Source organism: Helianthus annuus, chromosome 13, assembly GCF_002127325.2.
Source record: "Helianthus annuus cultivar XRQ/B chromosome 13, HanXRQr2.0-SUNRISE, whole genome shotgun sequence".
NCBI classification, from domain to species: domain Eukaryota; kingdom Viridiplantae; phylum Streptophyta; class Magnoliopsida; order Asterales; family Asteraceae; genus Helianthus; species Helianthus annuus.
In genome coordinates this window covers 25,464,169-25,477,210 of record NC_035445.2, presented here as the reverse complement: position 1 = coordinate 25,477,210, position 13,042 = coordinate 25,464,169, and the positions used below count along the sequence as shown (strand labels likewise).

Here is a 13,042-nt window from a genome sequence, read left to right as displayed (position 1 = left end):
AACAGAAATTCAACATCCAATCAAATCCTAAATTCTAATCAATGGTGATCAATCATTGAAGAACAGATCAAATCGTTAAAAGTGATAAATTTTATTTTTCTCATTAAAGTATTTCATAAAACACTTGGTATGCATGAATTGATAAAAGTTCCACCACGTATCATGCCCTGTTGCAGACATGAAGATATGATGACAAAATTATTAAAAACAGAACCTTGATTAGTAAAACATCATAAACATATACAAGCTACGATTCAATCCTCTTAAAACATAAATTAGATTGTCCAATAAGAACAATGATGTATACAGGTAGAGTGGTTCACAATATTTAATAGTGTACATCAAGTGTGACTTACCACTCACTTCATCAATCGGTGACTGCGTCGTTGACTGAGGGCAGACAAACAAAACCAACACCGGAAACTGATAAGCAAAACAACGATTAAGAAGGATATAGAATGGCGATCCATCGAACCCTAAATCATATGAAATACATAATTCGAACCCTAAAACTCACCTTGAAGATACGGAATTGTAGATACCAAGGATTATCGGTCCATCTTCATCGCTGAAAGATCTGGATGAGAGAGAGAGAGACATAAGTGATGGATTGAATTTTGAAAGATATTGATTGAGATGATTGTAATCGCCGGAGACAGGGTTTAAGATGGACTGAAGGTTGTCGCACAGGTTGATTGAGATCCGGAAGAGGCGATTCGGCGTTTAGGGCTTTGAGAGAGAGAGCTAAAAGTTGAGAGTTGATAAAGAGAAATTAAAAAGAAGGGTTAATAGGATATTGTTTGAATTTTGAATATAGAGCCAAATTTTGAATTTTAAATTTTGAATCTAAAGTCAATATATATATATATATATATTAATTTAATTAAAAGGTTAATACAATATATATTAGATTTTTAATGTGATTTATTACATCAGCAAAATTTACATGGCATATTAATTGACACATTTATATCAGCATTACTTCTCCTTTTATATATAAGTAATTAAGTAGATAGTGGAAAAAAAACCCAATAAGTAAAATAAAATGGAGATGCGGGGTATCGAACCCCGTACCTCTCGCATGCAAAGCGAGCGCTCTACCATGTGAGCTACATCCCCAATTAGGTTAATGTACACTAAGACCTTTATATAAAATAGATATCTGCAGCACACACTTTATTCAGCATTTATCTTCTGTTCTTCCCCCCATTTCCCCCCATTCCCGCCTCTCTCTCGTCAACCAAACCCTCACACTTTTCTCTCCGCTCGCCGGCACCGTCGTTCTATTGCAGCGTTGCGGTACTACTTCACAGGTAAATCTCCTTTTCTCCGCTGCTAATTTATGTTCGTCGAAGCGATTCGCTAAGTTATTCGCGGTTTAGCTTTCAATATGCTTAGATTTAATGAGTTTATATTCAATATGTTAGGCGATTTTCAGTGTAACGGTTTTGATTCAAACGCCGTCGTTACGAACATGCGTTCTTCTAGGTTTAGTTAGAGGATATTGGAGAGTTTTAACTATTTGATGAATTACTATTTTGTAAGGCGATTTGCAGGATAATGGTTTCAGTTTAGACTTTAGACGCTGTTTACAGATGTCTTCTTCTAGGTTTAGTTAGTTAGAGGATGATATTGGTGTGTAGATTTTGGTTGTTGATTGTATGTGATGGCACATAACTGTTTTATGAGTTACTAATTTGTACCGTACGGTGATTTAGACGAGCTTGCGAATGTGTGTTTTTCTAGGTTTAGTTAGTTAGAAGACTTTGGCGTGCAAACGAGTTCAGATTTTGCTTGTTTGTTGATTGTATGTGATGGCATAAAACTGTAGGAAGATTTGAAATTGAAGCTTTTGGATTGAACCTAATGCCTTTTGAATTATGTGATTTTTGTCATGTTGCTGGTTATAACACCTGTAGTTTTCTGTTTGCAGTTGAAAATTAGCCTAATCCCTTTAACTTCAGTGATTTACTGCTTGCAATTTCCTGTATGCAGTAAAAATTAACTTGAGACCTTTTGAATTCTGTGATTTCTATCATGTTGCAGATTATACCATCTGCAATTTTCTGTTTTCAGTTAAAAGTTAATCTAAATGATGTTGTATGCTATGTCCAAATGATGTTTTATGCTATTATACATGATTGCCCTCTGGTGTTTATGTCCAAATGATGTTTTATGCTATTATACATGATTTACATTATATTGTGTCACTCTGATCACTTTCTTGGTATTGGTGGCTTCCTATTTACATTATATTATGTCCAAATGATGTTGTATGCTATTTCTATATTGTTTGACTTGTTGTGTTGGCATGTTGTTTGTTTTGGAGCCGAGGGTCTCTCTGGAAGCAGCCTCTCTATCCCTAGGGATAGAGGCAAGGTCTGTCTACATCCCACCCTCCTCAGACCCTATAAGTAGCTTTGCTATTTGTGGGATTTACTGGGTATGGTTGTAGTTAAAAGTTAATCTAACACCTTTTGGTATCTGTTATTTCTATCATGTTGCAGATTATACCATCTGCAATTTCCTGTTCGTAGTTAAAATTAACCTGCAATAGATATGACAGCCATGGATGTTGACACCGGGGCGCTTCAAAGAAAACAATCCCTATATAAATCCATGGTAGCTTTTACTTTCTTATATTATCAATTTATGAATTTCACTTGGTGATCTAGGTTAATTTCCACTTTGTACTATATTTATCTATTAACAGGATGAGATTTTTGAGATTCAAAAAGAGATGTACAAGGGTCAACAGTATAGCCAGATTTACTATATAAGGTTACATTTGATCCGAACTCTCATTTACTCTCTCCTTCCCAACTGGAAACCTCACTTGCCAGGTGCATTGCTTTCTTTGTTACAATCTTCAGTTTTTCATATCACTATATCAGCCTCGTTAAAACATGTTTTATTATGTAGTCTGTACTGTTTTGGGGCTAGAGGAAGGGAAAGAGTGCATTATTGTTGGAACACTCTATAAGCATATGAAGCTCAAACCTACAATTCTTAGCGAGTATTCAAAGGAGGTGTAGATTATGATAAACCTCACTGCTTTTCTGTTGTTACTTATCATGTTCATAAGCTTATAACGCATGTTATTTATTGTCTTTTATTTATACAGAGGTCTGCAACCCCACTTGTAAGCCCTGATAATTTTGTGCACCCAGATGATTCTTTGGTTTTAGAAGATGAGAGTGGAAGAGTAAACCTCAAAGGCAATGTACTATCACCTTCTGTATATGTAACAGGTCTGTATCAAGTCAAACTTTAAGTTTTCTAAGATTTTGGGTATATGTTACATTCTGTGTGTCACCTAAATTAGAAGTGGCCTTGCTATAATGTATTACTAATGAAGAAGCACATGATTTGTGTTTAAACTTCAAGTTATTAAAACTAGAGTAAAATGCCATTTTCGAGTTTTCGTCCATGAGGTTTGGCCATTTTTGCGAATTTCGTCCAAAGGTTTGTTTTTCCGCATCTGGATCCAAAGGCTTGAAATCTTGCCATTTTCATCAGGCTCGTTAACTCCATCTATTTTTCTCCGTGCCGTCTTTTTTATTAGCTTAAAGGGCAATTCGGTCTTTTTCACTTTATGTACAAGCATTTAGCATAATGTACAACTGTACAAGTATTTCAAAAAAGACAAAAATACCCTTAAGTTTACAAAAAAGACAAAAATAACTCTTCCTTAACGGAGTAAAATGGATGGAGGTAAGGAGCCGAATGAAAATGGCAAGATTTCAAACCTTTTGGATCCATATGCGGAAAAACAAACCTTTGGACGAAAGTTGCAAAATTGGCCAAACCTCATGGGCGAAAATGGCATTTTACTCTTGAAACTATAATCCCAAAAATATTTTTATGCTGATATATTCTGTGTTGGTGTTTAAAGGCAATGTTGTTGCTTTACATGGAAAGGAAACTGGCGGAGGTGATTTTTTTGTTGAAGATCTTCTTGAAGCTGGTTTACCACCACAGCTGGATCTACCAAATAAATCAGGTATCATCCATACAAAGCTGTATGAAATACTAATTGCTACCTAGCAAATATATTGAGTTAATCAGTCATTCCCGTATCGGCAAAAACGTTAATGGTTTCCTAAGCAAATTTGACTTTAAAAGTAACATGATGTTTTTCTCTAAAATTCGTCGTGGCATGATACCAAAAATGTTGAAATTTCCTGAATGGATCTTGATCTTACGGTTTTACACGCTAATCACTTTAGATTCGACGTTTGTACATATACGACGTACGGAGTGTTTGATAATGTGCACAGAGTGTAAATAAACGTTGCTGATTGATCTATTCAAATTGGACAACAGAAGTATGATCCAGTCGTATGGACACATGTATTTATAGGCATATCCAGTCGATTGACTCAATCGACTGGACCCTCACACGACTGGCTCTTACTGGTCAACATTAAACGAAAGACCTATTCGACTGATTCTCAATTTCTCATACGACTGACCTTGTCAAACGAATGACTCATTCGTTTGACTTACATTATAGTCAAACTCTGTCCTAACTTAACACAAAACATAAACACGACCTATACAAAGATCTAAACACTGCCGAAACGGCTGCAAATACATTATGCACTAACCAGTGTTTTTTTAATTTTTTTTTGAGTAAATTACTTTTTGAGTCCCTGTGTTTTAGTGGTTTTAACCACTTGAGTCCAAAATCAAAAAGTTTAATGCCCTGAGTCCCTAGCCATTTATTTTATAACATTTTGAGTCCAATTTTGTTCATTTTATAACGATTTGAGTCCAAAAAATTGGACTCAACAGGTTAAAATTTGGACCCAAAAGGACTCAAATGGTTAATGAAAATGCTTATAGGGACTCAGATCGTTAAACTTTTTGCTTTTGGACTCAACTAGTTAAAACCACTAAAACACATGGACTCAAAAAGTAATTTACCCTTTTTTCATAGTTCTTTAAACTTTGAATGAAATGTTTGGAAAAGATAAATGTCTCATTTGCTTAAAAACGGTCTTAAGACTCTTACCTAAAACGGCCATGGAATCATACTAAAACATTTTTATATTTTTTCTTAGCGACTTTAATTTTAACTGAAATGTTTGGAAAGATAAATGTCCTAGTTACTGTCTTTTAATATGTGCAACCGGTTATATCATAATTTTTATCAAATAAACTGGAACACCTTTTCTCATTTTGTGAAAGACAGTCGCTTGTAATAACTAATTAGTCTACGATTCTTTTCTCATTAAAGATTTATGTTCATTTAACAGGAGAAGACAAATACGTTGTCTTAGTATCTGGATTAAATGTTGGCAGCATCTCTTCTAACCCGCTTCAGCTTCAGCTTCTTGTTGATCACATTACTGGACATCTAGGAGATAAAAAGGTCCAACCTTTTTCACGTTGTCCCCATCTACGTACGTTTTAAGTAATTATATCTCATTTTTTCTATATTTAAACAGGAACAACACTCTGCAGCACAAATAGTTCAAGTCGTTGTTGCTGGTAATTCCATCCAAATTCAACACGGGCTTCTTAACGGCCAGGTAATTAAGCTAGATGATGTGATCAACTTCACAAATACTGTCACTCGAAGTTCATAACAAGGCGCGCTATTAGTGATGACAACACGAATATTTTGTTGGTTGCAGAATCTGGCCTCCAAGGACCAATCTAAATTATCTGAACCAATCAAAGAGCTGGATATCTTTTTGACTCAGGTACTTGCACAAGTTTTTTACTATATCTTAAAGAGAAAGGTCGGTAGACTTTTCTCTTTTAACCCTCAACTTTTGACACATTCACATATTAACCAACTTTTGACAGCATTCACATACCAACCCTCAACTTTTGACAACATTCATTAACCTTCAAACTTTTGACAACGTTCACTATTAACCCTCAAACTTTTGACATGAAAAACTATTAACCCTCATCTTTAAGTAAGTTACACATTCACTTCTAACTTTTCGTATTTGACAACTTTGACCCTCCAACCTTTTCTACTTAATAACTTGACATCTCCTTTTGTTTAAATTACTTTAACGACCCTCTTCACTTCTAACTTTTGGTAATTTACAACTTTGACTCTCCAACCTTTTCTACTTAATAATTTGAATTATTTGATCCCTCCTTTTGTTTAAATTACTTTTACAACTTTACGCCACATCGTGCGATGCATTATTATACATTTTTGTTTATCTATGCCTGACCACATTAGTAATACTTTTTTGTTTAAATTCCTTTTATGACTTTACACCACTGTCTAAATTACTTTTACGACTTTAGACGGCAACGTCCGAGACATAATCTTTTTTTTAATCTATGTTAATGTCACAAACGTAACTTGTGCAACAAAGTCACAAACGCAACTTTGCCGACGCAGCGTGTGGCACGGGTCAAAAATTCTAGTTATTTAAAATTTAAAACAATATATAAATGTTAGCCAGATCTTAATCATCTTTAGTTTTGTGCAGATTGCTGCAGGTATTCCTATAGATATTATGGCTGGATATAATGACCCTGCAAACTTTGCTCTGCCACAACAGGTTCTTATAGTTAAACATTTAAATAAAGCATATCTAATATTCCTCGTGCAGCATTTTATTTTATTTATTACATGTTTTTCTTTGCAGCCTTTGAACAGATGCCTTTTTCCTGGATCATCAGCCTATAACACATTTAGGTCCTGCACTAATCCTCATCTCTTTGATGTGGATAATGTGAGGTAAGACATGAAATCCATAATACAAAATTAAAAATCATGTCTTTGTTAGAGATGGTACTTTTGACCTGTTTACTTATGAATGGGTCCATCTGGGTTATGTTTGATCTATAATTGGTCAAATAAAAGAAAATATATATAGTCCAAAAAGAAACGGGGTGTATGTATTCGAAGTGTTTGATCTACATCACTTTATTAAAAAAGTTAGATTATTATTGTAGTATATTATATTTTTTTCTTGTAAATATATTAAATGCACAAGTTATTTATCATTTTAACTTATAACATCATCACTACATATGGTACTTTTGACCCGTTTACTTATGAATTGGTCAATCCGGTTTATGTTTGATCTATAATGGGTCAAATAAAAAAATATATATAGTCCAAAAAGAAACGGGTTGTAAAAAGTTGTAAAAAGTTGGATTATTATTGTAGTATTGTATATTCTTCTTGCAAATATATTTAACTCACAAGTGATTTATCACTTTAACTTATCATGTCATCATTACATATGGTACTTTTGACTCGTGTACTTATGAATGGGTCAATCCGGGTTAGGTTTGATCTATATGGGTCGAATAAAAAAAATATAGTTCCAAAATGAAACAGGTTGTATGTCTTCTGAAGTGTTTGATCTACATCACTTAATAACAATTACATATTTCCCCTTGAAAAACTTCTTAATTGCATATTTACCCAACTTAAAACTAAGAGTTAATTACACAAATGGGTCCTGTGGTTTATACCTAATTTCGGCTTTGGGTACTAACTTTTTATTTTAACAGATTTAGTTTCTATGGTTTCAATTTTGTAACACCTTTGGGTACTAACACCAAAATTAGTTAATTAATGACTAAAATACCCTTGCATTTTTTTAAGTTTATCAATGCAACACATTTGGGTACTAACACCTAATTTTATTTAAGTTTAAATCAATTTTACAAAATCTATTTTTTTTTATTTTCATCTTTTTATTATATCTCTTAATTAACATAAAGTCTATTTATTTTTTTTATTTTTATATTTTTATTAAATTTCTTATTTAACATAAAATCTACTTGTTACACCAGTATTTTTTTTAAATAGATTTTTTAAATAAAATCTAGTAGCTATATAGTTTTATGTAAATTAAATTTCTTACTAGTTTTAAATAATGTAAACCTTACTCGTTTTGAATTTTGGATATATATGATTGATAATAATAATAATAATAATAATAATAATAATAATAATAATAATAATAATAATAATAATAATAATAAATATCTTTCATGTAAAAAAAATTAAGCCATTTTTAACTCGTTTTTTGTTCATTTACATTTTACTATTTTAGAAAGATATTTAATTCACATAAAATCTACTAGTTGCACCAGTAAAATCTACTAGCTATATAGTTTTATGTAAATTAAAAATCTATTTTACAAAAAAAAAACGAGTTAAAAAAAGGTTTAATTTTTTTTTAGTTTTATCTAAAATACCTAGCTATATAGTTTTATCTAAAATACCTAGCTATATAGTTTTATATAAATTAAATATCTTTCTAAAATAGTAAAATGTAAATGAACAAAAAAACGAGTTAAAAAAAGGCTTAAATTTTTTTACATGAAAGATATTTATTATGATCAATCATTTCAATCCAAAATTGAAAACGAAAATTTAATTTACATAAAACTATATAGCTAGTAGATTTTATTTAAAAAAATAATGGTGTAACAAGTAGATTTTATGTTAAATAAGAAATTTAATAAAAATATAAAAAAATAAATAAATAAATAGAGTTTATGTTAATTAAGAGATATAATAAAATAATGAAAATAAAAAATAAATAGATTTTGTAAAATTGATTTAAACTTAAATAAAATTAGGTGTTAGTACCCAAATGTGTTACATTGATAAACTTAAAAAAATGCAAGGGTATTTTAGTCATTAATTAACTAATTTTGGTGTTAGTACCCAAAGGTGTTACAAAATTGAAACCATAGAACCTAAATCTGTTAAAATAAAAAGTTAGTACCCAAAGGCGAAATTATGTATAAACCACAGGACCCATTTGTGTAATTAACTCTAAAACTAAAATTGCATATATCCCCTTCCTTGACTAATAAAATTGCAAATTTACCCATTTTGATTTATTTTATTAAAAATAAATTATTGATTTATTTTTAATAAAAATAAATTATATAATGACTATTTTACCCTTATTTTTACTAAAACTTTAAAAAATTACATATTTATCCATTTTTACTAGTTTTTGTGGCTTTTTCATAATTTGTTGTTTTTATTTTTTGTTTCGCTAGTTAGTTTTTTTTTTTGCCATTTTTACCAAGTTATTTGTTTTGCGTTTTTCGTTTTTGATCATTAAATGTATGTTAATGTATATATTTATAAATCAGCCCAAAATCACATAGACCTCTAGATCTATATTAATATATACTCGTACTCAAACACCCGAAAATGATCAGACCAATTTTTGAAATGGGTGTTATAAAATTACACAATTGCCCATTTTCATTAATATTTATACACCAGTTTTGCAATATATCTTTATTTAAGATGGGAACATTGAATAATAACACCCAAACTGAAAGAAGAAAAATAAATCATGTCATTATATACAAAAAAACTAATTAGCGAACATAAAAAGATAAAAAAACAACAAAAATTATGGAAAAGCTACAAAAATTAGTAAAAAAAATGGATAAATATGCAATTTTTTAATGTTTTAGTAAAAATAAGGGTAAAATAGTCATGATATAATTAATTGTTAATAAAATAAATCAGAATGGGTAAATTTGCAATTTTATTAGTCAAGAAAGGGGATATATGCAATTTAAAATTTAAGTTGGGTAAATATGCAATTAAGAAGCTTTTCAAGGGGAAATATGCAATTGTCCTTAACAAAAAAATTAGATTATTATTGTACTAGTATTTTATATTCTTCTTGCAAATATATTTAACTCACACGCTATTTATCATTTGAACTTATTTTTTGAACAAACAAGTGTTTCAAGTCAAGCTAGTTTATTTTGACGGGTACAAGATTACTTGTTTTGAGTCTTTTGACATTTGACCCATTATACAACCCGCCCATGTTTCCATCTATATTTATTTTTATCAGTGCTTAATACTTGTTTATAATTCTAATGAGTTTCAGATTTCTTGGAACATCTGGTCAAAATATTGACGATCTTAATAAGTATTCAGAAGCAAAAGATACATTAGAATTCATGGAAAGGACATTGAGGTGGAGGCACCTAGCCCCAACTGCACCAAACACACTTGGTAACATGTCTTTTAAAAATTTATGTGTTTTCTATATTACTTTTTAGTGTAAAATGCCATTTTCGTCCCTAAGGTTTGGTCAGTTTTGCGACTTTCATCCAAAGGTTTGTTTTTCCACGTTTGGATCCAAAAGGTTTGAAATCTTGCCTTTTCATCCGGCTCGTTAACTCCATCCATTTTTCTCTGTTAAGTCAGGGGTGTTATCGTTCTTTTTGTTAACTTAAAGGGCAATTTGGTCTTTTTCATCACTTTATGTACAGGCGTTTAGCATAATGTGAAAAAAACCGAATTGCCCTTTAAGTTGACAAAAAAGACGGAAATACCCCTGACTTAACAGAGAAAAATGGATGGAGTTAACAAGCCGGATGAAATGGCAAGATTTCAAACCTTTTGGATTCAGAAGCGGAAAAACAAACCCTTGGACGAAAGTCACAAAACAGACCAAACCAAACCTCAGGGACGAAAATGGCATGTTACTCTTAGTTTTAAAAGATTCTGTCTTGTGACATTGAAATTTTGGTGTATAGGATGTTATCCCTTCACTGACAGGGACCCTTTCTTCATTGAGAGCTGTCCACATGTTTACTTTGTTGGTAATCAGGATAAATACGCGACTCGAATAATAAAAGGTTTTCGTCATAAAATTCTGGGCTGCTTATTCATTTTTTTCAAAAACTCGTATTAATGATAACCTTTTGAAATATTGGTAAAATGTTTGTGCAGGATCAGAGGGTCAGGTGGTGAGACTCATTTCTGTTCCGAAGTTTAGCGAGACGGGCATTGCTGTTATGGTAAGCCCTGCTACTTTGTGATCCTTGTATAAAAAGTGTACAAGGGAGTGTTGGAAATGGAAAACAAATTACACAATTTTATTTGCTTGTAAACTAGAGACTTGACAAAAATGGCGGGTTGGGTATATTTTAATCGGGTAATTCGGTACGGACCAAGTTGACCAAGAACACTTTTTGTTTAAAGTTATTCAATGTTTTATCAACAGTTGGTGTCTAAATATGATTACAAAGTCCACATTTTAAGGGATAAAATCTTTAAAGTCACTTTTTTTTTTCTAACCATTGTTGTGAAAATTTTTATAATAGTTTAAATCGAATGGACTAAATGCAACAATTATGAAACTTGAATACAATTAGATGGACTCATTTCCTTATTTTAATAACATCATGTAGTTTTATGCATAATTAAGAGTACACTCTGGTAGACTAATTCGTTTTAGTCTGTTTTATCTGTTTGACCTAAATAGAGATAAAACATATCCGAATGTACTCATTTGCTTATCAGGCATTATCTACAAGATCTTAATTTCTATGATTTTGGCATTCAGGTGAACTTGAAAAACCTCGAGTGCAGCACTCTCAATTTTGCGGTTCAAATCAGCTCATAATTTCAAATATCAGGTTTTTGCATGTTTAGAGCTTTAATGATGTGCCATACATATAGGGTTAGCCGTTGGTTTACTAATGCACGTGACAAGTTAGAAGTTTAGCTGTTGGTTTAAGTGTTCTGTAACTGTGTTTGCCGTATAATCACTTGTATGAGTATGTTTGATCAAATTATGTTGGATTTTCGGATATCCTGTGTGAAATTGTTGACTGTTTAGTCTTTCATTTTGTCTTAATGATGTGAATTTGCTTTGAAATATATTATGTTTGTTTTATACAACCAATCACTTTGGTGAAACAAAAGCTGTATAATGCTAATAATAGACTTTTTGATTCCTAAATGTGTTGGTTTAACTTCAATTATTGACCTCAACCCGTTTACTTAAAACATTTTTGTTGGTTCAGTTTGAAACCAGCCTGAATCTGTTTAGGCTTAAATCCTAATCTGTGAATTTTGTGTTATGTTAGAACTTCAAACCATTATGACTAAACAAAGTACTCCTAGCAGTTATACCCATCAACTGCTATAAGTCATCACCATTCGCCGCCATTGCTACCACGCACCACCATCATGCTACCAACGCCATTTTATATAAATTTTGTCGTTTTTTTTTTTAATTTACAATCCAAGGCTGGCAGATTTTTTATTTATTTTTTCTCTAAAAGACAAATCAGTAGTATGAAAAGAAAAAACATCATTAGCTTGGCTCCATTCTGTTGCAACAAAGGTTAAATTTAAATTTAAATTTCAAAATCATATTTTATATATTCAAGATCGAAGAAGAAGCTTCCAAGTATACAACTAAATGAGGAGGATGGTCATGGAATATTGATTAGATCGACTGTCTGAATCTCGATAAGTAAACAACCGGACCTTGATTTGTCGTACCTCACAAATTCACAACTCATGACTGATTTCCATCTTTCACACTTTGAATTCTGACCCGGGTATCACCATTCAATGGTTTAACTTTCATCTTGTAGTTCAAGATTTGAAGAGTTCTAAACCTTGATTCACAATTCAAGAGTTTCACCTAGAATTCTCTCACTTCATCGTTAAAGGCCAAGGGTATTACTGTCTTATTCTTACTCATTTCTTTCTTTCTTTGGTATGCTTAATTTATGTTTAAGTTATGTTTGGTTTCTTCTAAACTCTATAAAGTTATGCTAGTTTATGTTGTTTTACTATTATAGAAAATAAAATCGACAAGTTGATCCTATTTTACTGCTAAAAATGGTATGTTGCTTATGCGTCTAAAATCGATGAGTTGATTCGAATTTACAAATTGATCCTATGCATGCTTGATTGATTATGCTAAAGTTATGTTGGTTTACTGTTGAGTTTTACCTGAGACTTGATCTCATTTTACTGTTAAGCTAAGCTTAGATTTCTGTTTGATTTCTTCTTATTTAAGATTTGATTTCCACTTATTAGTTCATTATTTTACTTTTTTTTGCTAATTTTTATATGTCAAATTGAAATCAAAAGTACGAATCAAGTTGTTAGAAAAATAAAGAAAAAAAGTTATTAAACTAGATGCCTTTGTTGAAAAGAAAAAAGGTCATTCTTAATATTTGTAACATTTAAAAAAAAATTAAAACAACCTTAATAAACTTACAAACGTTGAAAATGAACCAAAAAAAT

At 31.3% G+C, this 13,042-nt stretch overlaps 1 protein-coding gene and 1 non-coding gene across 2 annotated transcripts; one reads left to right on the top strand and one right to left on the bottom strand.

Annotated features, from left to right (window-relative positions):
- Positions 1-1,046: 1,046 nt before the first annotated feature.
- Positions 1,047-1,119, bottom strand: TRNAA-UGC. Its single transcript has one exon. It is a non-coding gene; the product is annotated as a tRNA-Ala (tRNA).
- Positions 1,120-1,166: 47 nt separating this feature from the next.
- Positions 1,167-11,654, top strand: LOC110897600 (DNA polymerase delta small subunit). The gene is made up of 15 exons (XM_022144365.2): positions 1,167-1,313; positions 2,508-2,622; positions 2,714-2,843; positions 2,923-3,029; positions 3,125-3,251; positions 3,896-4,003; positions 5,262-5,377; positions 5,454-5,537; positions 5,643-5,711; positions 6,468-6,539; positions 6,627-6,718; positions 9,873-10,000; positions 10,528-10,629; positions 10,724-10,791; positions 11,340-11,654. The coding sequence occupies exons 2-15, from the start codon at positions 2,560-2,562 to the stop codon at positions 11,397-11,399; spliced, it is 1,326 nt and encodes a 441-aa protein (XP_022000057.1). The 5' UTR covers positions 1,167-1,313; positions 2,508-2,559; the 3' UTR covers positions 11,400-11,654.
- The last annotated feature ends 1,388 nt before the right edge of the window (positions 11,655-13,042 follow it).

Bases quoted from the DNA above. Each gene is read 5' to 3' on its own strand.
- LOC110897600 (XM_022144365.2), top strand. From the start codon at position 2,560: ATGACAGCCATGGATGTTGACACCGGGGCGCTTCAAAGAAAACAATCC. The intron at 4,004-5,261 runs GTATCATCCATA...TTCATTTAACAG, and splicing joins GGATCTACCAAATAAATCAG to GAGAAGACAAATACGTTGTC. The intron at 10,792-11,339 runs GTAAGCCCTGCT...TTTGGCATTCAG, and splicing joins AGACGGGCATTGCTGTTATG to GTGAACTTGAAAAACCTCGA.